Raw genomic sequence first — 23,859 nt, 5'->3', positions numbered from 1 at the left:
ACAGAGGGGGGTTGGGAAGTGGCACCTGGGCTCAAGTGGTGTCATTGCAAGTGGTGTCCCCTCCCTGAGCCATCGGCATCCACCGTGGCCGGGCCATCAGCAGGTGCAGCCCTCCCGTGCCTTTCTCTTATTTCTGTTTTTCCTGCAGCAGCGTGGGAAGGGAAGCGTTGCTTTGTGCATTGTAAAATTGGATGAGATTTTGGCGGTAGCTTAGTGGTTGCGCTTCCAAGTGCCCTGCGAGGTCCCTGCGGGGTGATGGACCGGCTTGCGCGAGCATCCTCCCTCCGGCACCCATCTCCTGCGGGGATGGTGGGTGTGGTGGAGCTGCTGCTGGGGACTGTTCTGCCCATGAGCGGCAGCCGGAGGCATCATCCCATGTCCTCAGGGCTGTGGGTCAGTGTCTTGCTCCCTGCTTTCCTCCAGCTTAGCAGGCTCCCTGCGAAGGAGTGGGGTGAGGAGGAGGTTGGTGCTGGAGGAAGCTGGTGGGCACACAGATGTGGTGTGTCTGCACCTCTCCAGGTGGTGCCCGGTGAGAATTTGGCCCTGGGGAGGCCAACTTGGGTGCTGGAGCATCAACTGCCCCAGTGCAGAGTCAGGCGTTACTCTGGGTCCGCTCGTGGTGCCGGGGCCTGCGAGGGAGTTTTTTATAGCCAATAAAACATTTAAATGGGCCTAGAGTAAGTCTAAACGGTTTGAATATTTAATGGAATACATTTAGCTTAATTTCACTTTCATCTTTTATCTGTGATAAAATATTGAATTCAGCTGTGCAGAATTGGGGTTTTCTTGGAAAGCAGAGGGGAGGTGGCTGAGCTGGCGGGGGTGGGTGGGCTTCGGGGTGCCTCTGCCTCCCACTGCCACCCCCCTGATTTAGGGGGGTATTAAGGGGCATCCCTGCCCCGTGGCTCTCGCCTTTCTCAGCCCCCATGAGCCCCCGAGCCCTGGCTGCCTCTCTGCTGAGCTGCTGACTCATTTCATTACCCCTGATTAATTATTTGCCCCCAGCAAGCTTTGGTTTATTCCCAGTGTAGATGCCAATGATCCCGGTGCATGCGTGGGGAAGGGTGAGGTGCTGGTGCGGGGTTCGGCAGCTGGTCCCCAGCTGCTGTGGGGGGAGCCGCCTCCAGCCGAGCTCACAGGGTGCTGACTGTGCATCCTCCTTCCCCCAAAATCAGCTGCCCCTTCGTCCTCTTCCCAAAGAGATGCTTTCCTCCTCGCATCTGCAAAGGATGGAGAGATCTGAGGTGTGGAGATAGGGGTCAGGTTGGTCCCGTTGATGAGGCTTTTGCTGTGCCCTGCGAAGGTAAAGCCGAACATCAGTGCGGCAAATCAGAAGGGCAGCGATCACCCCCTCCGAAGCCTGGAACAGCGAGTGTCGGCAGAAGATCGTCCCCCTTAGGAAAAAAAAAAAAAAAAAAAAAGGAAAAACAATCCTGTCCAAGTGGATCAGAGCTGTTTACAGGGCAAGGAGCTGCAGCGTGGTGTGTGTCTGAGCAGTTGTCCACTTGTCCTTGGCTGGTGATGGGGGGGGACGCAGGTTCCTATGGCAATGGGAAATTTAGGGATTGAGGGCTTGTTTACCTGCAGAGCCTTTGGAAGCAAAATATTGGGTGGGTGACATTGTCCTGGGGGCAGGTGAGGGATGCAGGGGGACCCAGGGTGGCCACTGGCGGGGAGCCCTGAGGAGCAGGACGGCAGCCGGGGAAGCAGGGGGAGCTGTGGCATTGCTGTGTGGGGCAACATTGGTGGCATTATGGGGACATCCCTGCCCTGGAGCATGGGACTGGCTCAGCCCTGGAGCTGCTGAGCGCCGTGCTGTGCCGTGCCATCATATGCTGATGGCTGGGCAGAGCCGGGGCGATGCTCGCCTTGCTGGTGGCTGTGCGGCTCCTGGCCTTGCTCACAGCCCGGCAGGAAGGGGAGCGAAGCCCCCGAGCTGCTGTACACGCTGCTGGCTCCGTCCGAGAGCGATGGAGCTGCCCCTGCTCCCCCGGCGAGGGGTTTCCAGCGGTGCAGTGTAACTTACACAGCTTTGTTTGTCTAACAGGGGCATACAGCATTTTTAATCCTGGCTAAGCACCGAGTCATTGCCTTGAAGGATCGCAGAACCTCTCAAAAGCAACAGCAAATATTTCATCTTTATGCCTGCATTGGAAAAAATGTTTCTTCCCGATCATAACTAATAGATGTTGGAAGCTCGTGCTTCTTCATCTGTAAAGGGTGATGCCCATTCCCCTGGTCCGTGGCTGTCCCAGGGTGAGGAGAAGCCCAGTGGGGACTTGGGGGGTCTCGGTGATGCTTCAGGGCTTCAGCCTGGGGAGATGTTTGTGTTGCAGACGTGGTGGGTCTGGGGTCGGTGCTGCCCACAGGCAGCACAGCAGGCAGGAAAGCTCTTCTAGAGGTTGTAAAACCAGCAGCACGTCTCTGAGGGTGCAACTGGTCCTGTTGTGAATATCTGGACAGGTTTTCTCTCAGTTTGTGTGGGTTTTTCAATATGTAGCTCATTGAAAGGAGGGGAGCAGTGGGGAGCCGTGCCCAGCTGCATCCTCAATGCAGCCGAACGTGCCCGGGTTGGGTGCCACGAACCCGTCCACCTGCGGCGAGCCTGGACCTCGTCAGCCCTCGCTCAATCCCCCCCTGTCTGAGGATGTTTTACTCCTTCCTGCCAAGCCGCGGTGTTCCTGGGCCCAAGTGACACGCTGGGGAAATGGAGGCTTTGGCTTTTCCAGCTTTGCTTGCGTGGGCGTCGCCACGGCAACGGCGCGGCCGCCCCCCCCACCCCCCCTCCCCACCTCCCGCCGGCGAACGCCTCGTCCGACGCACACGATTTATGGCGTTAACGCGGTTATTAGCGAAGCGCCGCCGAGATGCCACTGTTTGCGATGTGCACCTGCGGTGTGATGTGTGCTGGGTGCGGGGCGGGGGGCAGCAGTGGAGGAGCAGGGGGTCCTGCCCCAGCGCCGATGCTGCTGCTCCTCGTTACCGATAATGAGACTGGACCAACGACTCCCAGGACCATTCCCAGCAGAGAGAGCTGTTGGCGTTGGCTCTCCTGTGCCCATTGCTCTCAAACTTGAAACAACTCTCTGATAATGATTTTTTTTCCCCAAAGCCAAGCGCAGGCGGCTGCTGGAGGTATCCAGGGGGCGCAGACCCGCTGGCTAGGACCTTGCCCGTCCCCTTGGTCAGCGACGCTGAATTTGGTCCGAATTGCCGGGGTTTGCTTCCCCCGTGCCGCTCGACGGCAGCAGGTCCCCACCAGTCCCTCCGTGCCTCGCTGCTTCCTCTGAGCCGATGACTAAGAAAAACACAACTGCGTGGCTGGATGAATAATTCAGCCCAGCCTCGTTGCTGGGGAGTTCGTGGCGAAGACCCTGTCTGGGGACCTCCTTATCAGAGGGGGCTGGTCCCTGGATGAGCATCCCGCCTGCAGCAGGGATTCGGTGCCCCGGGCAGTGCAGGGTCAGCCCAGTCCCTTTCCTGGGTGTACAGGGAGCTCTTCCCACTGCTTGTGCAGCCAGATGGCTGGGCTTTAATTTGTTGGGTTTTTTTCCCCAGTGTTAAGCATGCTCGGCTCTCGGGAGCTGCAGGGAAGCAGCCGTTTTCCCAGGGTCGCGGCTGTGGCAGGGCGGCGTCATTTCCCCAGCGTGGCCGGGTGCTCGCCCTCCCGCCCCACCGGCTGCAAAGCCCCCGCGGGCTCACCGCTCTCGGCATCGCCCCGTTTGCTGCACGCCTCGGCGGAAACGCCGGAGGATCGTTGTTACTCTCAGCGTCAATTTTTAGAGCTCGGCGCGGGTTTTGGCAGCGGCGCCGGCCAGCCCACGCAGCCCCGAGCAGCGCCAGCCTCGGGGAAGGACTGGCAGCTCTGCCGGGCTGGAGAGGACGTGGCTTTTAGGGGGTGAGTGTGCCGTGCCATGCCATGCCATGCCATGTCATACACCTCCCCAGGGCACCAGCACGGCAGGACTGGCTCCTCCAGGCTGGGCAAAGCAGCAGGGCAGGGCTGGGAAGAGATCCTGGTGCCGTGATGGCTGTGCCGCACTGCTGCGGGCAGCCGTCACTGGTTGCATTTGTTTTCTGCTGTAACCATACGCTCTTGGGTGGCTCCATGGGGGCTGAGGGGCCATGGAGTGTTGTGTGATCACGGTGCAGCTCGGCACGTGGAAGGAGCAGGGTCAGGGCTGTGAAGCATCTCAAGCGTTACACCACGGCGTGGGCTTCCTCGGGCTCCCGTGAGTCAGTGCTCTCCGAAGGAAAAGCGTTCCCGGGAGATCACGCGTCGCAGGTTTCAGATGAGTGGGCTTTTCTTCTCCCTTTATGTGCCGAGGCGCACGCGGCCTGAAGCCAACCCCGAGCAGCTCGAATGGTGCTGGGTCCTGAGCCCTGTGGGCACCTTCTCCCCCTGCTCAGGGAGCCCGGCCACCGGGATGGCCGGCTGCTTCCCTAGACATGCCACGGTTTGCTGACGTGGCTTGGGGAAATGTGACAGGACCAGAGCGGGGCTGGGAATTGCTTCCCAGGGAATCCTGCCACACTGCGTTTGGGAGACGGGCTGGCTGTGGTTTATCCCTGTGGAGCATCCCTGCAGTGCATTGCCATGGGCCATCCCTGCAGCCCATCCCTGGGCCGTGATGTGGCGGTGGCAGAACTGGGGGAGCCGGAGCCGTAAGAGGGGTGACCCTGCCTGTCTCTGCCTGAGGCCAGAGGTTTGTGCCGTGAGGAGGGGGAATAGAAGGAGACTGTCCTCCCTCGCTGTGCCCGCTGGCACTGCAGCAGGTAAGTGGCGCTGGGCTGAATGGCAGCGCACATCGGGGTGCTCATTGCTGCTGCCTCTCCTGAGGTTTTCCTGACCCAAGAGAGCCGCAGGGATGGAAACACCCAAAACATGCCAGCACGACGGCGCTGGAGCATGATCTGCCGTGGGGCATGAGTGCTCCCAGGCCTGAGCGTTGTGCCTGCCCCGCTGCTGCAGTGGCTTTGTTGGGAAGGGACCAGGTCCTGCAGCATCGCCCTGCTCCGGGATGTGGGACATGCGCAAAAATCAAAGAGCGATGCCAGCCGTGGTCCTGTGGCGCTGGCAGACCTCTGAGAGCGGCACCGAGAGCAAGTAATTTAGTTAGTGACAAGGAGCTGAACGTGGAGAGCTGGGTCTCGCTGTGGTGGCCGTGCCCCTTGGCGTCGGGGTGAATCACAGCATGGCACGGTGGCTCCCTGCAGGGCTGGGACTCGGCACATGGGATTGCAGTTCAGCCCAAACTTTCTTAAATACATTAACGTGCTGCACTTATAAATGTGCATGAATTAATGTCAGAAGTGCTTGGCAATGCCTAAAATAACTTTGTTCCCGGGCAAGCGTTAATGCACGACAGATGTGCTTTTCCCTCTTGAATAATACACACGTGAGGTCAAATTGCTCCCAAAAGCTGGGCGCGTTGGCAGCCCCGCGGGACCTGGCATTGCCGGCGAGCGGCGCAGCTTCAGGGGGCGATCGATTCCCTGGGGAATCATCCCCACAGCTTGGTGCAGGGGTGGAAATCCTCTCCCAGGGACCTCGGCTGATCCAGCCCGAGTTCTTGGCTGCAGTCGGGCTTTCCAAGGGTGCAACAAAAAAAAATTAAGGCAACTGTGTCAGTTCGTGCCCCATGCATGGGAGCTGCTGCACCAGCGCAGAAATGGGCTGGGGCGTGAGTGAGCACCGAGACCTGGTATCTGCCATTCCCAGGATCTTAATGGAGTTGTACGGACTTCAGAAAATCTCATTAGAGTTGTTCAGTCACTCTCTTTTCCTTGAATCCTTTGAAGGATTCATCTGGATTTCAGCATCTCAGCAAGAGCATGGCTTTTGAGAGCTGTCTGCCTTAGCTGCAGGTGAAGGATGTGTGTGTTTGTGTGTGTATGTGATAAAAAGCTACAGATTCATTTGTCAGGTCTTCGGGGATTATTTTTTTTTTTTTGGGTGCTATTTAATAATGCTGTTTGCGATGCCGTCTGCAGAAGATGCTGTATTACTGCCAGATGCTGCCAGGATGTATGCTGCTGGGTATTCAGACCTGACTTTTTTTTAATTGGGTTGCAAAATCTTCTCTTGAAATTTTGGGCAAGTTTCCATCCCTTTAGAGGCCAGCCCACCGATACACAGAAGCCCCGGCTGCGCCTCTGGCTGCAGCCGCAGGTACAGTTAATTGCACACACCGTGCTGCGCAGGAGAGTTTTGGGGGCTGGAGCCCCGGAGCCTTTCTCAGCAGCATCTTTCTCCAGGTAAAGCGACCCCACTGCCTTCAGGAAAGCTGCTTTATAGCCAGGATCGTACTGAGGGCAGATGAGGCTGCCCAGCAGGCTGGTTTTGTAGCTCACAAACCAAATTATAATATTCTTCAGACTGGGATAGGCCAAATGGAGAATGTTTGGACTGAACATAACACCGGGAAAATGTAATCTTTCCTAATTTGCCTGCCATGCCGGAGGGCTGCTTGGGCTCGTGTGTGGGAGAGCCGGAGAAGGGAGGGGGCTTGCAGCCCCCCAGGGTCAGGGGCCGCCTCACTGGGTGTTTCCCGGTGGTTTTCTCTTCCATTAACCCCACCGCTGCCCGGCTGCTCTGGGACCAAACCCGTTAAACTCCTTCTGTGCTGGGACGGGGTTTGTGCTGGAAATGAGACGGCTGCTGCAGGACTTAACTGGGGCTCCTGGGACCCTGCGCCTGGACAACAACCGGGCTGAGTGAAAGTCACACCTCGCCGTGGGTCCCCGCAGGGATCGTCCTATTTATCATCCTGGAAGATGGAGCCCACGGGACTGGGATGCACAGCCTGGGGCTGGCTGTGGTCACCGGGGCTTTGACAAGGGTGAAGCACAGGGTGCCAGCCCGGGAGGCCGGTGGGCAGCGGGGCTCCCCGGCTCATCCCTGCTGATTCAGCGCCCCGTGGGCTGCGGTGATGGGAGCACTGGGTACAGCAGCACTTCTGACACAGGGGCTGGCTGCTTTGACATAAAAACTGATGCAAGGCTTTTTTTCCCCCCCCCCGGAGTAGAATAAACAATTCCCTGTATAACAGTAATTGATGACCCATTTTTCATTCTCGTGGCATTGACAGCCGCTGTGTTTGCTGTAAATGAGAAATGATATCGCAATAAATGCCCTGTAGAGATTCCTGTTCTGCTTTGCAGCGCGGTATGTCCTTGATGAAGAAAATGAAGATAAATATGTTGAGCGCCACGTTACTTATTCTCGGTATTGCCACAGATCTGCGTGAGCCATCTCTGCCCCCTTTGTTTCCAAGGCTGTCTGGTTTAGAACTAAGCATGGATATTTTTAAAAATATCATTTCTATTATAAAGTAGGAAAAAAAGAGACTGAAGGGGTGAGTAATGCAGCCCAGGGGGGTGGGGGAGCTGCCATGGACCATCCCTGGCCGGGGAGGAGGGATGCGGCCGTGGGCTCCACCAGCTCCCGGGACCTGACTGTGTGCTGGGAGTTGCAGGGATGGGCTGCAGCCTTCCTGCTGATTTCGGCTTTTTGGTGACTCTGGTCTCTGGGGCAGCTGTAGCAGATCCTATCCTGTGAATTTTTGATGGTGGAAAACCCCAGTTTCTCTGGCTGTCCGCCGGGCTGGGGCACAGGCTCGCTCCGACATGGTGGGGACACCTGGAAGCCTCGCATGGCCACATCTCCTGCCTGTTGGGATGAGCCTGAGCAGCCCTATCGGGCTTAAAAGCATTGATAGTCTGAGTTTTGTCTGCCTGCACCTCCTTCAAGGAACCAGTCCCTTGCTGGTTAGATGGAGCCGCCGGGCTGGGGAGGGAAAGCATCACCGACCCGGTACTGCTCCGCCAGCGCCGGGAGCCGGGTGGCTGCGGGACTCGGCTGCTGCGGGCGATGCCGAGAAGCAGAGCATGACTTTATTTTAAAATATATGATCCTAACCAGATCCTCTTATCCCTAATCTGTCCCTAAGACAGGATTCTCTGCTTCTTGCCAGAAAAACCTTTTATGTGCAGACTGATGTGAATAGAAGATGATAAGTCACTAATTCTTCAGTGTGTCTGCTCTAACAAGAGCCTTGACTCTTATCTCCTGCAGGGCTGGCAGCCAGGGAGATGTTAATTGTGCTTTAATGTAGTGTACATGGCTCTTGACAAAGACTAGTGCTGCTGACATCCCTGGGGCGTTCGCTGGGTGCGGGGCAGGGGCTGCGCTGCCCGTGGAGGCGAGGGGCTCCGCAGGGCACGCCGAGGGTCTGTGCCCACCTGGAGGCCACGTCTGGGGTGATTTACGTAGGGCAGGGCTTCTGGCTTCTCTCCTGCAGCGTGCGGGGCGGGTTGTGTCCTGGCCAGGGCCCGGCACGCAGGGGGAGAGGGGACGCGTCGGGGTGACCCCTCGAAGGAGGCAGTGAGAGGCGAGGGGATGCGGGGCCGGCTCCAGCAGCGGAGCGGATCAGAAACGCCGTCTGCTGCAAAGTGCCGTGTTAATCTGCTTTTCCCGGGGTCTGCTGTTGAACTGAGCAGCGAGCGTTGACACGTTATCATTTCTGAAAGGATCTTGGCACCGGGGATCGGCGGCTGGCTCTGGAGCGTCTCTGCTACAGGCAGGAGTGTGCAAGTCCTGGGGAAAAAAAAAAAAAAACAACCCCAAGGCAGAAGTTTCTATTTTTAGCTGCAGAGTGCAAAAGCACAGTGCTGCCGAGGAAATTAATCACCTGCCCTGGAAGATGAATGGTCGGGTTTTCTCTCAGAGCAGAAGATTAATGGGACGAGGCGGAGGGAGCTGTGGCGGGGGTGTGCTGGCTGCCCGGTCTCCCTGGGTCTCCCCCAGGACGTGTGCCGGGGCTCCTCGGGCACGTCGCCGGCGGTGGCACAGCAGAGCCGTGACTGTGCAGGAGGATCATCATCAAAGATGTTTCCCAGTGACTTGGGCAGCCCTCCGGCAGGACGCGGCACAGCTGGAGGGGGACAGTGTCCGGCCACGGCACAGGCCCGGTACCCGCTCTCCCAGCGGCTTTCCGCAGCCTCCAGCGGAGCATTGGGCCGTTCCCTTCCCATTTTTGTAGGGAATGTGCTTCTTAAATGTGTTTTTTTTCCCAAAGGTGGGGGTGATGGGCTGTCTGCGTTCTCCGTCGAGGCGCTGCATGGCCGGGCTGTGCCGGACGCGCTGGCAGGATGGGCGGGAGGAACGTCTGCGCTGCCCCGTGCACCGGTGATGGGCAGAGCAGCCCCACCATAACATGCTTTGAAAGCTGGCGTGACGTCGAGATAAGAGCTCAGCGCTGCTCTTATTGCTCTGGTGTCTGCTCATGGTTGCTGAAACTTAAATATTTGTTCCTGGTTACCGTTTATCTCACTGAACAGATCTTGATTTCAGAAGTGCGGATCCTTGTGCAATATCAGCCTCGTGCTCTCTTCTTTTTTGTTACCTCCAGAAAAAATAGCGGGAGGTTTTAAAACCAGCTGCTGCCAGGGCAGTTTCTCCAAGAAAAGCTTTTTCCACGGGGGTCGGGTCCGTTGCACCAGCCTCTGGCACAGCCCCACTTGGGGCTGCTGCCCTGGGCTCCCCCGTGGCATCGTGCCGGGATGCTGAGCGCAGCCGCCCTCCCGGCGGCTGAATCCTGTGGGAGGGATGGCAAAGCTGAAACCTCGCTCACCCTGGGGGCCTCGGGCTTGCACCGAGCTGCTGTCGCGCTCCCATGCCGTGCCAGGGTTGTGCACGGGCTGTAAATAATGCGGAGCTGGAGAGTTGGAAAAGCTCCGTCTCCTCACCTGGAGCCTGCTCGGATGATCCATACCCTGAGACAGACCCTGCTGCATGTCCCAGCCTCCCGGCACCCCCTGTTTGGGCACCCTGTGTTGGCCAGTTTGGGGTTTGGTGGTGGGTTTTGTTTTGTTTTTTTTTTTTCTTGAATGCAAATGACATTTTCTCATTTTCAGTCTCAAAAATCCCCCAATTTGGCTGCACTGAGTTTGAGAACCGCTGTTACTGAGGGAGCAAAGAGGGGGCTGCTCTTGGGGCCCTGACCTTGGCAAAGGGCTGGGCTGTCCCTGAGCCAGGCTGCTGTGGCTGGAGAAGATGCTGAGCTGCCAGGACCAGCTTGCTGGCAGCGGCACGCGCGCGTGTGGGAAAACTTCAGGGTTTTAATGAGCAAATTTAATGCAGTGTCCTGCTGTTTTGGGCAGATTTCCATATCGATCCTTAATCTATTTTTGCAGTTGCTTCTGGAGGTAGTGTTTATTTGTCTGTCTGCTACAGCGCCATCACAACCGCATCCCAGCTCCTCTCGGCACGGGAGCATTTGTGCTCATGGAAGCGGGGACTCCCCGGGCTTTGCCAGAGTGGGGATTTGGATTCGGATCCTCCCTTGGCGTGGGACTAGGGCCCCCAGCATCCCTTCAGCCAGCTCGCCCCTGCCATGCTGCTGTTTTCCTCCTGGCTTCCTAAAAATAGAGGATGCTCCCATCTAGAACCCGCACCCCGTGTGCTCCCAAGTGGCGATGGGGACCTGGCAACCCACCCGGCACCGGCCGGCGTGTGACGCCGCAGCTCTAATGAAGTTTGCTGGGTGGCTGCGCTGTCAGTCCTGCAGCAGAGCCGTTACGGCCGCTAATTAACTCAGCCGGTGCCCCAGCCGCCTTTGGTCGGGTTTGATGTATATTCGCTAATGCAATTTTTTCCCCCTTTTCACAGGAACTCGCCCCCGGTTGGCTGCGGGGGCTGCCTCTAAAGTGCACTCATGACATTTGGGTTGTTTTTTTTTTTTTCCTTTTCCATCGTAAAAGTGGAGAGGGGGATGGCCAGGGGCAGACCCCTGCTGGCTCTGGGGACGAGCCCACCGCAGCAGAGGCGACGACCCCAATGGATTGGGTAGGAGCGGGGCTGCAGCCGGGCACACCGGGGTCCCTCAGCCGGTCCCCAAATGCTGCCCATCTCCTTTTCCCACTTTGGGGCTGTACATGCTGGGCTGCAGCCGTGCCGGGGACGTGCCGTGCCTTGCAGTGTCCCCCCATGCAGGGGGATGCTCCGGCGGGTGGGTGGGTGTTGGTGGGTGCTCCTGGGCAGCATCACTTGAGCCGGCACCCGTCAGAGGCGCCGGGGAGCCACGGTGAGGGTTCCCCGCGGTGGATCCTGAGTGGTGTCAGCGAGCAGCTTTCCGTTTGTCAGATTAATTGTGGACCGAGTTAATCCATGTATCCAATTTAATTTTTAAAGGCTTTAATTAATGAGCTAACGCATGGAAAAGCGGGGGAGTGGCCAGGTTGTTGTGCGATTGCTGACCCTGGGTTACGCTGCAGCCTTTCCCGGCGTGGGCTCGGGTGCCTACAGAGGGGCCAGGATGTGCCGGTCACTCCCGGTGGGGTTCACCAGCACTGTGGGGACCCCATGGACCGGAGAAACGGCGTTACCCAAACCACAGCCACCGACGAGCTGACCCGAGAGCAGCGCGGGGGCACCGTGGTTTGGGTGGGAGCATCGTCCGTCGCAGGGCGCACATTTTGGGGAGCAGCACAGTTTCGCCCTCTCACAGGCACCTTCTCTTCCCTCCTCTCTGCTTCCGAATGGCCGCTCTCGTGCTGCGGTCGCTGGGGCAGGATCGCGCCGAGGCTGCAGCCAGCGGGGCTGTTGGTGTGTTGATAATGCTGCTCTTAATTGAGGACCATCTGCACTTGGTAATTTAATTTTTCCCTGCATCTGCAAGGTTCCAACTTTATTTATCTGATGTCCTGAGGATTATTTTACTTACGAGCATCGTGTTCCTCCAACAAAGGCACTCCAGGCATTCCACTGCTGCCCCTGCTAGAAAATACTTTAATAACATTGTCAAAGCCCCAGGAAAAAGGACACATAAAAACTGAAATTGCGAAGGGCGATGACAGAGCTGAGTTGCGGGGACGGCTTTCCTGCCTGCTTTTGCGTAGCGGGTGGCCTGCTGTGAGTATTACCTCTATTATAATAAACTGTGCGAGATTAAGAACAAGCCCCGAACAACACAACCCCTCTCATTGCGATCAGCGCTGGCAGTGTATTTCATGTTTCAGTGCATTGACACACGTCGTCTTTTGTCTTTGGGTGCTTATTAGTCATTAACACCCCCCCAGATGTGCCTTTGAAGGGCTGCGAGTATGGAATTGAACTGCAGCTCCTTAAAAAAGTAATAATAATTGGAAGCTGGAAAGTCTGTTAGCCGTGGTATGGGGGAAAAATTGGGCATCTGGTTTACGTGGCGCCGAGAGCCACTGTGTTGCTGGTGGCAGCCGCTGCTTTTTTCCACCCCGCTCCTCCCGTCTTCTGCTCGGCTTCTTCACCTGCGTTTTGCAGCCACCCTGTGCTCGGGGGCTGGCAGGGGTGCAGGCAGGGATGCAGGCAGGGATGCAGGCAGAAGCCGCTGCTCAGGACGGCTCCATCTGCGTCTCCCGCCTGCGGGAGCGTGTCTGCAACTGCTTGCCCTGAGACACAGCTCTGTTCCGCACCGAAACCCCGGGGAATCCATTTTTTTCCCCCAGCCCAGTCCAGCAGCACCTGAGTCCACATGCAGACGTTAATTAGGTTTAAGCATTTCCTCCCCCCCCTAAAATGTAGGTCAGTCATAATTAGTGGGAATCCTGCTGCTGCCAGCTTTGCTTTTAATTAAGCTCCTGAAGTGGAGGTCGATGCATGAGGTGCAGCACTGGAGCTTCAGCTTTTTCGGCTGCTAACCAGATGCTTTGCGGTCGCTTGGGCTCCATGCTCAAGGTCCAGGGCCATGTTCTCCCTCCCTCCCACTTGTGGTGGCTGGTCCTGGCCGTGCTGGGGACATGGCTGCGTCCCCCGGTACAACCGCCCCTCGGCACACGCTCTCCTCCAAGCTGGAGGTGCTGGTGCGGCCGTCGGGGAAGGGCACTTCTTTGGTGCAGTTTTTATGTGAAGCTCCTGGTGTCATTGTCCCTTGTCATCATCCATCACACCAAGCGTCCTCGTCTCCTGCGAGGGCTGCTGGTGCTTGTGCCAAAATCCAGAGCAGCCGGGTGCTCCGGGGCCAACAGGGAAACACGGAGTGTTTTCCTTCCCCTGCAGCTCCTGGCATGGTCCCTGGCAGGTGGCATTGGCAGCTGGTTGTCACCAACTGGGGATGGTGTTTGGATGAGCATCGTGCTGGTGTGGAGCCCAGGGCTCCCAGCTCCTGCACTTCATGGGATGTGCCAGTGCCTCCGGTGCGGCACCACGACCTGCGGTAGGACCTGGGGTTTTGGAGGGCAGGTTGAGTTTAGGAATTGGATCTTCTGCAGAAAGGAAATCTGCCCCGTCTCATACGCGAAACAGATGCCTGGCAGCTTGGTTCTCCGTCCGCTGGGATGATGCTGAAGGTGCAGCTTCTCCGCTTGGATTTTCTCAGCACCGTTCGCTGTGGTGTGTGTTTCCATCCCGGGGACGGCTCTCCTGGCGTGGCCACGCTCGCCCAGGACCTGGCGTGCAGAGGCTCCGGGGGCCAGGGAGCACCTCGTGGCAGCGGGGACCCTTGGTTTGAAGCACTTCAGGCTTTAAGCACTCTGAGCACAGGGCACGGCAGCCGGTCCCGAGCCCCCGGCCACCTCCCCCAGGCCTTTTTGGCTCCTCCACCCCGCAGCCTGGCTGCCTATTTTTACCGCTCTGGGACTGTGAATCACTCCGCTCCCTCGTCTCGGTTGCTGCCTTTGAAGGTATTTATAAACCACGATCGTCTCCCCTGCGCCTGCTTTAGCAGACTGTAAATTTAGTGCTCCGGCTCACTCCTGCCCTCTCCTCCTCACCCGTATCCTCGCTGTTCGGCGAGCGGAGATGTGCAGGAGCCAAGATGTTCCTTCTGCCCTAATTAAAAACATGAAAACAGCAATGGGGAGCCTCGCCGGCATTGTCCCAGAGGGTGATGCTGGGTGCCAGCATCCCGAAGTGCCCGGTACTCGGTGCTGAGCGGTGTGGGATGTGCAGGGATGGCTCTCGGCATCCGTGTGCCTCCGTTTGCCTGGGAGGGAATTTGCCTGGGATTTAAATTGGTCATCACCGGAGAAAGAATGCCTGCCCTGTCCTGCTGGGCGCACCGTTCCCTGGCGGTGTTTTCATCACGTCCTACTAATTACCGTGCTAATTTCTGTGGATTGAGCAGGCAAATTAATCTCTTCTCTGCTCCTTCCCCTGGGACTGTTGGATCGTTAGGATTTGGGTTTGATTAAAGCTTGGAGAGCCTGGTGGGGCTCGCTGGGACGCTGGATCTGTCCCCTGCCCTCGCTGGCTGGCACAGCTGCCCCTGGGGGGGGCACCGATGGTCTCCCCCTGTGACTCCGCGCTGCTCCCGGCTCTGCCGGAGGCTGCTCCAGGTGGCCACAAAAAGTATCCTCTTGGCTTTGGGGAAAAGCGTGGAGGGGCACTGCCCCCTCTTCTCCTCCTCCTTCCTACCTCTTCACTTTGCTAAAAACAAGCAAAACAGGAAAAAAAACCCCAACAATCTCTCACTGGGAGAAAAATGAGTACAAACAGCAGGAAGAGGAGCTATTTTTAAGTTGCTAACTGAATATGGAGTAGTTGGCTGTGTTTTTTGAAGGCCATTAAGATGGGATGCTGGTGCTCATTAATTTATTGCCAGAGGTCTTCTAGCCCGAGCCGCACGCTGCACTAAATCAGCCTCGCAGACGGGAGGATTTAAGTATCCAAATAGATGGAGCTTGCAGCAGACGCAGGGAATCATCTTCTGGCTGGGCCGTGGCGCAAATGGCTCCAACAGGCGCTGGGACCAACGTATGGAAGTTTAAAAAGCGGGGAGGGGAGATCAGCCCCAGGGCTTGAGAGAGGGAAACGCCACCAGGATCCGCGTGTCTCCCCGGGGTCCTTGACGTTCCGAAGCCGTGCTCTCCCCTCACCGCCTTTTCTCTTCTCTTTCAGAATAAGGTGCTGACGGTGGACGGGGTGAAGGTGAAGCTGCAGGTATGTCCCCATGTCCCTGATAGCAGCTCCCTCACCTCCCACCCTGGGTGTTTAGGGCTGGGCAAAGCCCCTCAGCAGAGGAGCACCCCAGAAGCGGGTCCCCCATCTCCATCCTTCCCTGTCACGTCTCCTGCCCTGGGACAGCCTTACGAGCCCTTTTGGCTGCTCTGTCCCCTGGGTGGAAGCCTGCACGAGGCTGGGGGCTGTTCTGGCCGCGGTGGCCCCCGTCCCAGCCCGCCTGCCTCGTGGCTGCTCGGTGACTGCAGCCAGAGCCGGTGAGACTGGAGCAGCACCTACAGTCTGCCAGGCATTTCCAGGTGTCTCCTGCTTTGGGAGAGCTGGAGGATGGTGAGAGGGATGGAGATCCTCCAAAGGGATCCGCATCCCCTGGCAGCCAGAGCTGTCATGTCAGCCCCGCAGCCAGAGCCGCTCCAGCCCCCCGAGACCCGACTGTTTCTCTGACCCCTTTGCCAGGAGCTCCGTAATGACATTAGCGCTGATCTTCCCCTGACAGCAGCGTGGCACTCTGCAAACGTATTGCTGCATTAAAAACTGATAAATTAAATTAGCGGGTCCCCACGCATCCATCTGCTGGATGGATTTTCCAATTAAGGGACATGTCGGGAGCCCTTTGCCACGCACCATCGTCTCCACGCACTGGGGAGTCGGGAGGTGCTGCTTCAATATTTATTGCACTTGTCATGTTTTTTCCTATTAACTGCCCCTGGAAGCAAAAGGCTGAAGCAGCTTCCCGGGGTTGCGCCGTGCCGTTTGGTTTGGTGGTGGTTTTGGTGCTGGGTGGGTTCCTCAGCCCACATGGCCGCAAGTCACGGCTGACCCCTCTGCTCCCATCTGCCTTCCAGATCTGGGACACGGCCGGGCAGGAGCGCTTCCGCAGTGTCACCCATGCCTACTACCGGGACGCCCACGGTAAGCACGGCCACCTCCGCTTCCTGGGGGGACCCCGTTCCCTCTGGGTCTTCGGGGCCCCGAGCCGCAGCTCCAGGCCAGGTGAGTCGGGAATCACCGGAGCTGTTTCCCCATAGGAAGCAGTCCCCAAGGATGGAGGAGCTTCTGCATGTCGCGGTGCAAACCCCAGGAGTCTAAGGCATTGCCTGTGGTGGATTTAAGCGCGTTGCTTTATATTTTAGAGCAGGGACCTCAGCGGTGCTTTACCGCGTGTGCTGCCTCAGGGAACGGTGCAGAGCAAGCTCCAAGCCGTGGGCTCTGCTCGGCCGTGCTCCTGCCCGGCACCGCGGCACCGGCACTAATGCACTGTCCCTCTCTCCACAGCCCTGCTCCTACTCTACGATGTCACCAACAAAGCCTCCTTCGACAACATCCAGGTACGGCAGCACCCCTGGGACCCTCCTGCCCGTCCCTGGTGTGCGATGGGCTGGGGAGGGGGTACGTGCCGCAGGAGATGCCTGTTGGAGGTGTGAACAGTGATGGTTTCCAGAAGGGCTGTGGTTGATGCCGAGTGCCTGTCTGATGGCGGGGTTTGCCTACGAGGACACCAGAGGACAGGCAGAGAAGGTTTTCACTTTCATAGCAAATAAAAGGGGTGATGGATTCACTTCACCGGCAAATTAATGCTGTGTGTAATTACAGCACTGGCTGGAGAACTTGCTCCGGTAAATGAGCACGGGCAGCTTCACCGAGCAAGGTGCTCCCTCATCCTCCTCTGCACCTCTGGGTCCCGACGGGTCGGGCTTGGGCACCGCATTGCCCCCACCCCTCTTAGTGCCAAACCCGGGCAGGGCAGAGGGTCGCATCCTGCCGCACGCCCCTTGCCCCCCCAGACCTGCCTTTCCCGATGGTTTTTGTGGGGGTCCCTCATGCTGCCCGTGTCTGCCCCGGCCCCCCCAGCTGACCCTGAGCCCCCGTGTGGGTGCTTCAGGGGTGCTGGGAGCGGTGTCGGAGCAGAGGGCTCCCTTAAATCTGGCAGAGGAGGGGAGAACAGCGGCATGTCGCGGGGGCGGGGTGGGGGAGGAAGACCTGGCCTCGGGTTCCCCTCGCCCCGCCGGACCCATGTGGCTGCTGGGGGCCACCTACGCCAGCACCGGCAAAGCCTGCCATGAGCCCGCGGAGCAATTAGCCCTGAATGAATAGGATGTAATTGCTCATGTCCCGGACACGGAGTACACTGTGTGCGTCTGCGGCGAGCAGGCTGTGCGCCCGCAAAAACACCCTGTTCTGTAGCACAGGAGGTGCCGTGCCAGCCGGGGTGGGGACTGCGGGGCCATCACGGCCACACCACCTCCTTGGGGGGTCCTGCACCACCCTGACCGCCCGGTCTCTGGGTGCCTGAAGCTGTCCCTGCTCTGGAGCGTCCCTCCTTTGGCAGCCCCAAGCCTCCCAACCCCCCTGCGCCTGCAGTCCCATGGTGGGGGACAGGAAATGTCCCGCCACCCTGCTCCCATGTCACCAGCACTGGGAATGGAGCATTCCCAGGAAGCCTGCAATCTGGGACTGGCCAGTGGTGGCATTTTCCAGCCTGAGGAGCTGGATGGCTCGAGGAGAGGCGTCTGCTCCTGGGCATAATGGAGAGTGAGGGCTGTCATTAACCAGGCCGCGGGTCTGTGCTGAGGTCGTGATCCTTCAACGAGACAGAAAATCACTTGGAGGTTTCACGCTGCTGGGTAACGCCGCCCCATCTGCAGCCTCAGCTCTCCCAGCCCTGCGGGGATACGGGAGGGACAGCCATGGGGCATGTGTGGCCCTGGCGAGGAGGAACAAGCACCTAGGGCGAGTGTGAGGCACTGGAAAAAAAGGATGGAGGAGGAACGGTGCCAGAAGGGAGCCAAGGGGGATTGTCAGGAGTGAGTGAGTGTCCCTTGGACCAACCCGTCCATGGAGCTGAGTGCCCTGAGCCCAGCCGGGGTGCGATGGGGTCCCGGGGCTGCGTCTGCATGTGTCGGGCTCCCACGTATCATCAGTGACGGGCTCTAATCCCGAATCATCCCTTGCTTCCCTGGCCGGCTGGGTGCTGATGCAGGATGCTGTGGGTTGAGGAGCAGTGATGGAGCGGGGATGCAGCGAGCCCAGCATCGGCTCTCAGAGCTGGGGCACAGGCTGCAGCAGCGCTACCCCCCCCCAGGAGGCAGCAAGCAAGTGGCTGCTTGCACCGTGGGGCCAGGGATTACAGGGAATTAGGGCAGGTTTGATTAGATTAGGCTGGATTAGAGGGCAGGGAAGCCACCCCATGGCTGCTGGGATGAGCGTGCTCAGCACGGGGGCAGCACGTGTGGGAGACGGGCATGGGGCACGTCCCGGAGCAAACCCTCAGCCTTATCCTCCTAAAGGAGGTTTAGTCTTAACATCCCAGCCGAGGGGGAATTTGGGTTAAAGTCCTACAAGCGCCTGTGGTCAGATGGAGCCGGCATCAGGGTTGAAAGGCTGCTGTTATCCTTGAAAACTGGGGCCTGGGCAGCAGCCAAAGCGGGGTGCCGGGCTTGCTCGGCAAAGCGGGTCCCCAGGGGCTCGGTGGCACCCCAGGGCGCCCACTCGTCCACAGGGCTCTCTGGGAAAGGGTGTCCCCGGGGCCGAGTCGCTGGCTGCCGGCTGGCTTCTCCTGCCAAGCCGTGGGGAAGGCGGCAGCTCCTCTCCCCAGGGCGCTGCTGAATCGCAGGGGATCCGCGAGACCGGCTGCTCCCTGCCTGCGGCTCCTGCCCTGCACAGCCGAGTTTCTGAGCTGGGCTTTTTGTTTTGCACCTAGCCCCCAGCCACCCCCTCCCTGTGTCCACGTAACGCCCCCCCAGCATTGCCTGGGAGGGCAGTTTCCCATGGAGGGTGCCCGGGACTGGGGCAACCCCCCATCCTTCCTCCTCTTCCTCCTCCTCCCGGAGCTGTTGCTAACCCCTCTCTCTGGCTGTCTCCCTTCAGGCTTGGCTGACAGAGATTCATGAATACGCACAGCAAGACGTGGTCCTCATGTTACTGGGAAACAAGGTGAGCCCAGGCCCACAGCTTCGTCAGAGCCTCCTCTTCCTCCACTGCTGGTCCCACGATGGAGCCATGGGCAGGGGAGCCTGGGAGGGCTAAGGGGCCGTGGGGATTGCCTACTGCTGACCTTCCAAATCATCCCAAATTGCTCTTTGCCGTTACTGTCGGCAGGTGGATTCAGCCCAGGACAGAGTGGTGAAAAGGGAAGACGGAGAAAAATTAGCCAAGGTACGTGAGGCGTCTTTCTGCTGCAGCGGAGTCAGCTGTTCCATGTTCTTAATGGGGGATGTGCGAGTACAACAACTTGTAATTGATGATGTACACCAGTGAAATGGCTAACTGGAGACCAGTCTGACCAAAAATACGCCTGGGAGCATTTTGCTTTTCTTCCCTGTCTTGCTCTCCTCTTCCTCCTCGTCTGGTCTTCCTCCTTTAAGCTTCCACTAACGTTTTGCACTTCTTTGTCCTCAAAAACTATTTCTGAAGTTGTGTAACCAACACCTGAGCTGTGAAACGCTCAGCTTTTTCCTGCCCGCCGCGGCAGGGCCCCTCTCCCAGGAGGGCTGTGAGCTCCTGCAGCAGGCACTGATGTTGGCCGGGGCTCGGTGTGAGCCGGGAGCTCCTGAGCCCCTGGGGGACACCCTGGGTGACGTTTCTGACGCCACTGTCTTGTCCCGCAGGAGTATGGCGTGCCCTTCATGGAGACCAGCGCAAAAAGTGGCCTCAATGTTGAATTAGCGTTCACAGCCATTGCAAAGTAAGTGACGGGTGCGGCGGCCGTGATGGGCATCTCTCCCGTGGGGGGGACAGCAGTCTTTGAGAGCAAGGCTGGCACTGCCACCCACCTTGTCATTCCCTGGGCTGCCACCTCCAGCTCTTGTGCTGGCGAGTACTTGCCGTCTCGCGTGAGCTATGAAGTGTCTCATCACGGGGAGCTTTAGCAAACCACCTACACCAAGTCAAGTTCAACTGCGCTGGGCCAGGCAGCTTAGAAGCAGGCAGCCTGGGCAGAAAAATACGGTGTTTTTCCCCTCTCCCACAGGGAATTGAAGCACAGGTCCATGAAGCTGCCCAACGAGCCCAAATTCAAGCTCCACGACTACGTGAAGAAGGAAGTGAGGGGCTCGGGCTGCTGCAGGTCCTAATGCGCTGGGTGCATTTGTACAGAGACTCGTGCCAAGTGTTCGTGCGCCGCGCTCTCTCCTCGTGGCCAATGTGTGCATGTCTGTCTGTCGTGTCTGTATCTGCCTAAAAGGTGAGCTGAGACGTGGGGAAGCAGCAGCAGCAGAAAAAAAAAATCTCTCTCGGCTGGGGTGGACGCTGGCCATGCTGCAGCCACGTGCCAGGTGCTGCTCCCCGAGCCCCCATCACATCCATCCATGCTGCAAGCCCTCCGGCTCCCCTCGCCGGTCGCTCCTGCTCGCAGCCACTTGTCCCCGTGCAGGTGGGAGGTGAGCGTTCGGGAAGGGACCAGGATGGTCTTGGGCTATTGCTGTCGCGCCCTTCAGGACCTGGCTCTCTCTACCTGCTCAGCATCAGCCAGGAGCGCTATGAGGCTCCTTTAACGTTAGTAAGAATTATGGTGTGACTTAAGCGGAACGAACGCCTTCTCCCCACCAAACGTCTGGGTAGGGAAAAAGTCCTGAATTCCCTTTTCTTTCCCCGCGTACCTGGAATTCAGCTGTTCAGAGCCCCGCCCTGGGGCACACAGGAAAGACTTGTTCTCGAGGCATTTTTTTGTAGTTGCTTACTGACGTCTGTCCGTCTTTCACGGGGTGTAACATACCTCCTCGATGAAGGTTCCTCCTCTTCCCCGCAGATGACAAGAGCTTAGCTGTCTGTCTGAGTGAGCTCCTGCTAACCTGTTGTACAGAGATTCCTGAATGTTTATCTGTTCGGTAAAGGCTTTGGTTCTCTTACTACTGCCGTTTCTAGTACTTTAATTGAGAAGAAATCTGATGTATTGCAGCTTATCCTAAATACCTTCATGTAAGTGTGATAGCGTTTTTAGACTGCAACAATGCTTTGATATCTTCAAAGTTCTCTTGGGACAGCTCTTTCTGTTAACTGAAGGAAGCTGGGCGGGATGCTGTAGGCATTGATTTCGCTGGTTTCGGACTCTTCTGCCAGCTCTCTTCAAGGGACTCCTCACCCCTTTGGTCTGTGTCAGGCATTTGGCTCTTTCTTTTTTCTTTTTTTTTTTTTTTTAAAACTGCACTTTTAAGTACAAATTTGCATTTGGATGAAATGTTTGGCCTTTGGCAATTTTCTCCTTTGAAAATTCCACACGCACGAGCAGGTGCCCACTGCACTGAACCTCCCCACGCTGCCCTAAATGGACCACTTTTAAATTAAAATAACCCATCCTTCACTTCCTAGCCACCAGCCGAGCACCAGCTCTCTCAGCAGTTGGTTCAGACGCCTCTGCCCCTCGGTTTTCTCCAGCACTGCATCCCTGACGTGCACAAAGACCCTCCGCAGCTGCTGCGTGTGATTCAGGCAGGCAGGGACTCTCCTCAGAGCTACACTCCTCCGTCAGCTACAGTAAAATGAGCAGCTAAAGTGCGTCCAGCACAATAACAGTGTGAAAAAGGATCCTAAAATAAACCCACTGAGAACAGAGCATTTTTTCCTAAATAGCTTTTTAGGGAGAAACAAGTCTTTTAACTGACTGATTTAAATTTTATTTGAATTATTTGTTGAAAAAGTTCCTGCAGGCACATTTGCAGCCTGGAGCAGACCCCGGCTGCCAGCACCAACGCGGCAGGAGCGGGCAGGTGAGCTGTGCTGGCGGCAGCAAGCAGGGGCTGCAGGGGAATGGCAGTCAGAGCCCCCCCATGCCCCACCTCAGCAGCACTGCACCCCACAGATCCAAGGGGACAGCCAGCATCCGTTCCTCAGCCAAGACTTTCTCTGGAGTAACTGGAACTCCCTTCACCCGCTCTGAAAGGTGGCAATGCCGGCTACAAGCGCTCTCTTAAGGTTTGTTGGCAAGTAGCAACAGAACACAGGGGAGGCTCTGCAAGTCGCTCAGGCACTCAAGAAGTGCACAGGAATCTGTAAAACTCGTTGTTTCACGCTGCTTTGGTGAGCTTCGCTGTGCTCCCGTGGCTGCTGCTTGACCAGTGCCTCCTACGTGAAGCTGCTTATCTCACATTTCTCATCCTGGGCTGTGTAGCACACATTTGCTGGCTGAGGTTAAGAAAAAAAAAATATGGACTGGGGTTTTCTCTAGTCCTGAGCTTGCCAAGTACCAGTATTTTGGTATGGCGGCTGTGCAGGGAAGGGCCAGCCTGGCAGAGGCACAGAGCAGCAGTCAGAGCTCCCGTACCTGGTCTGTGCCCAGGTCTGCCTGCGGCACTGCTTTCTCAGCCCGACCTTCACAGGGCAGCAGCAGCCCCTGTCCCGAGGTGCCAGTCCCTGCACGGACACCCTGGCCCAGAAGCTACAGGGAGTCTCTTGGAAGGCAAAAATAAGCATCAGTATGCTTAATGCTCCCATCAGGTTGCTGCCTTCACTCTTCCTCGCACGGGAGAGCCTTGCACCTTGTTCTCTTGAAGAAAAAAGCTGACAACTCTCAGCTTGCTTCTTCACTGTGGGACCAAAACCAATTTAAAAACTAATATGTAAATGCTGCCCTTCGGAGTACTTTAAATATGAATGTTGGGAGCTAACTCTCCTCCAGCAGAGACATCACAACTGCATTTTGGGGTATTAGACCTAAGCTTTTAAGGCAGATTCAGCTCCCATCTCTCCCGGTCACAAGCTCCCTATATATAACTGGTCACCAGTGCCTGCACACTGACCTTGCCCTAAAGCTCTTCCTCAGACTGTTATTTGGCATCTTCTTACACGGGCCTTTACTGCCACCAAGCGATGAGGAATTGTTCAGTGCATTCAAACAAGACAGAGGACTCGGCATCATGTGCAACTTCTCATTTTTGCTGGCTCTTGTTTACAGCTTTTGTTTCATTCCTGTTAATAAAATTTTTTAATAATCTTTGTGACTACCATGGTATTTCGATTGTCTTAACATACACACCTGCACTGTTTAATTATTCAGATGATTAAACATTCGGATGAGTTCAGCTCATTCTTGAACCCACCTAGATCCTCCTATTACCAGCATGGGTTCAGGTGCTCCAATGCACCCAGCAAGAGTTAAAGGGAGCTGGGCTCAGCTGAGCTACAGCACATGTTTTAAGATGCTGGTTCCCCTAAAATGAATAGCAGATATTTTTAATTTTTTTGAATGAATAGCAGTAATAGCAGGTGCCCAAATACAAAGTTTAGTTTGTGGTTTTACATGGCACCCATAGGATTTGTGAAAAACAGACACAAAAGCAAAACAAGTTCTTTTGAAAACTTTATTATCTGTAAGCTATAGAATTGGCCTAATACAGAAGCCAAAGAGGACATACTGCAGCAAAGAATTTGAGAATTACAAGGCTGAAATTGTTTTGAACCTGGGGAAAGAACATTGCCTAAGCAACTTGTTATATTCCCAAAAGCTAGTTAGCATCAAGGACTCCAATATTTAAATTAGCCGTCTACACAGTCTAGCATTAGAGTTCATACTGTGAATCTTTTAAGTTACCCCACACTACCGCACCCACCACCTGCCTTGATGTTTACCTTAGGCTACCCCACGTGGCAGAGTAAAAGTCGATTACTTTTGATTTCTTTTACTTCAGCCAATTCTGCAGCTGCGGCTTTGTGCTTTAAAAACTGCCCTGACTCCCGAGTTGTACAGCATGAGAAACACCAGCTCCCGTTTGATTCGGCAACCCCAGATAACTCCATTTTTAGCCGAACCCGGAGCTCTGCTCCACAGCTCGCAGTCTACACTACCCCTCGAACAGCAGCTGTACTAAGGCACTTAGCAGTTACTCTAGCCCCAGCTTCACCCGCCAGAGACCCATTCGTACCTTCCCTGTGTCTGCAGATTCCGGAAATAACTTATGCAGACGCATGATACGCTAGGAACAAGCGATACT

General features: G+C 56.8%; 1 protein-coding gene across 1 annotated transcript in view; it reads left to right on the top strand.

The window, feature by feature from the left end:
* RAB26 (RAB26, member RAS oncogene family) overlaps positions 1-22,862 on the top strand; it is a 32,834-nt gene extending 9,972 nt beyond the window's left edge. The window contains exons 3-9 of the mRNA XM_063344135.1: positions 14,876-14,917; positions 15,781-15,847; positions 16,211-16,263; positions 18,803-18,868; positions 19,034-19,090; positions 19,543-19,619; positions 19,905-22,862. Of these exons, the coding sequence (XP_063200205.1) occupies positions 14,876-14,917; positions 15,781-15,847; positions 16,211-16,263; positions 18,803-18,868; positions 19,034-19,090; positions 19,543-19,619; positions 19,905-20,007 (465 nt within the window). The 3' untranslated portion in view covers positions 20,008-22,862. The remainder of the gene's footprint in view (positions 1-14,875; positions 14,918-15,780; positions 15,848-16,210; positions 16,264-18,802; positions 18,869-19,033; positions 19,091-19,542; positions 19,620-19,904) is intronic.
* Positions 22,863-23,859: the final 997 nt, after the last annotated feature.

The sequence above is a fragment of the Chroicocephalus ridibundus genome, chromosome 8, assembly GCF_963924245.1.
Source record: "Chroicocephalus ridibundus chromosome 8, bChrRid1.1, whole genome shotgun sequence".
Lineage (NCBI taxonomy): Eukaryota > Metazoa > Chordata > Aves > Charadriiformes > Laridae > Chroicocephalus > Chroicocephalus ridibundus.
Note: the sequence above shows the minus strand (reverse complement) of the source record. Positions and strands in the feature narration are given on the sequence as shown.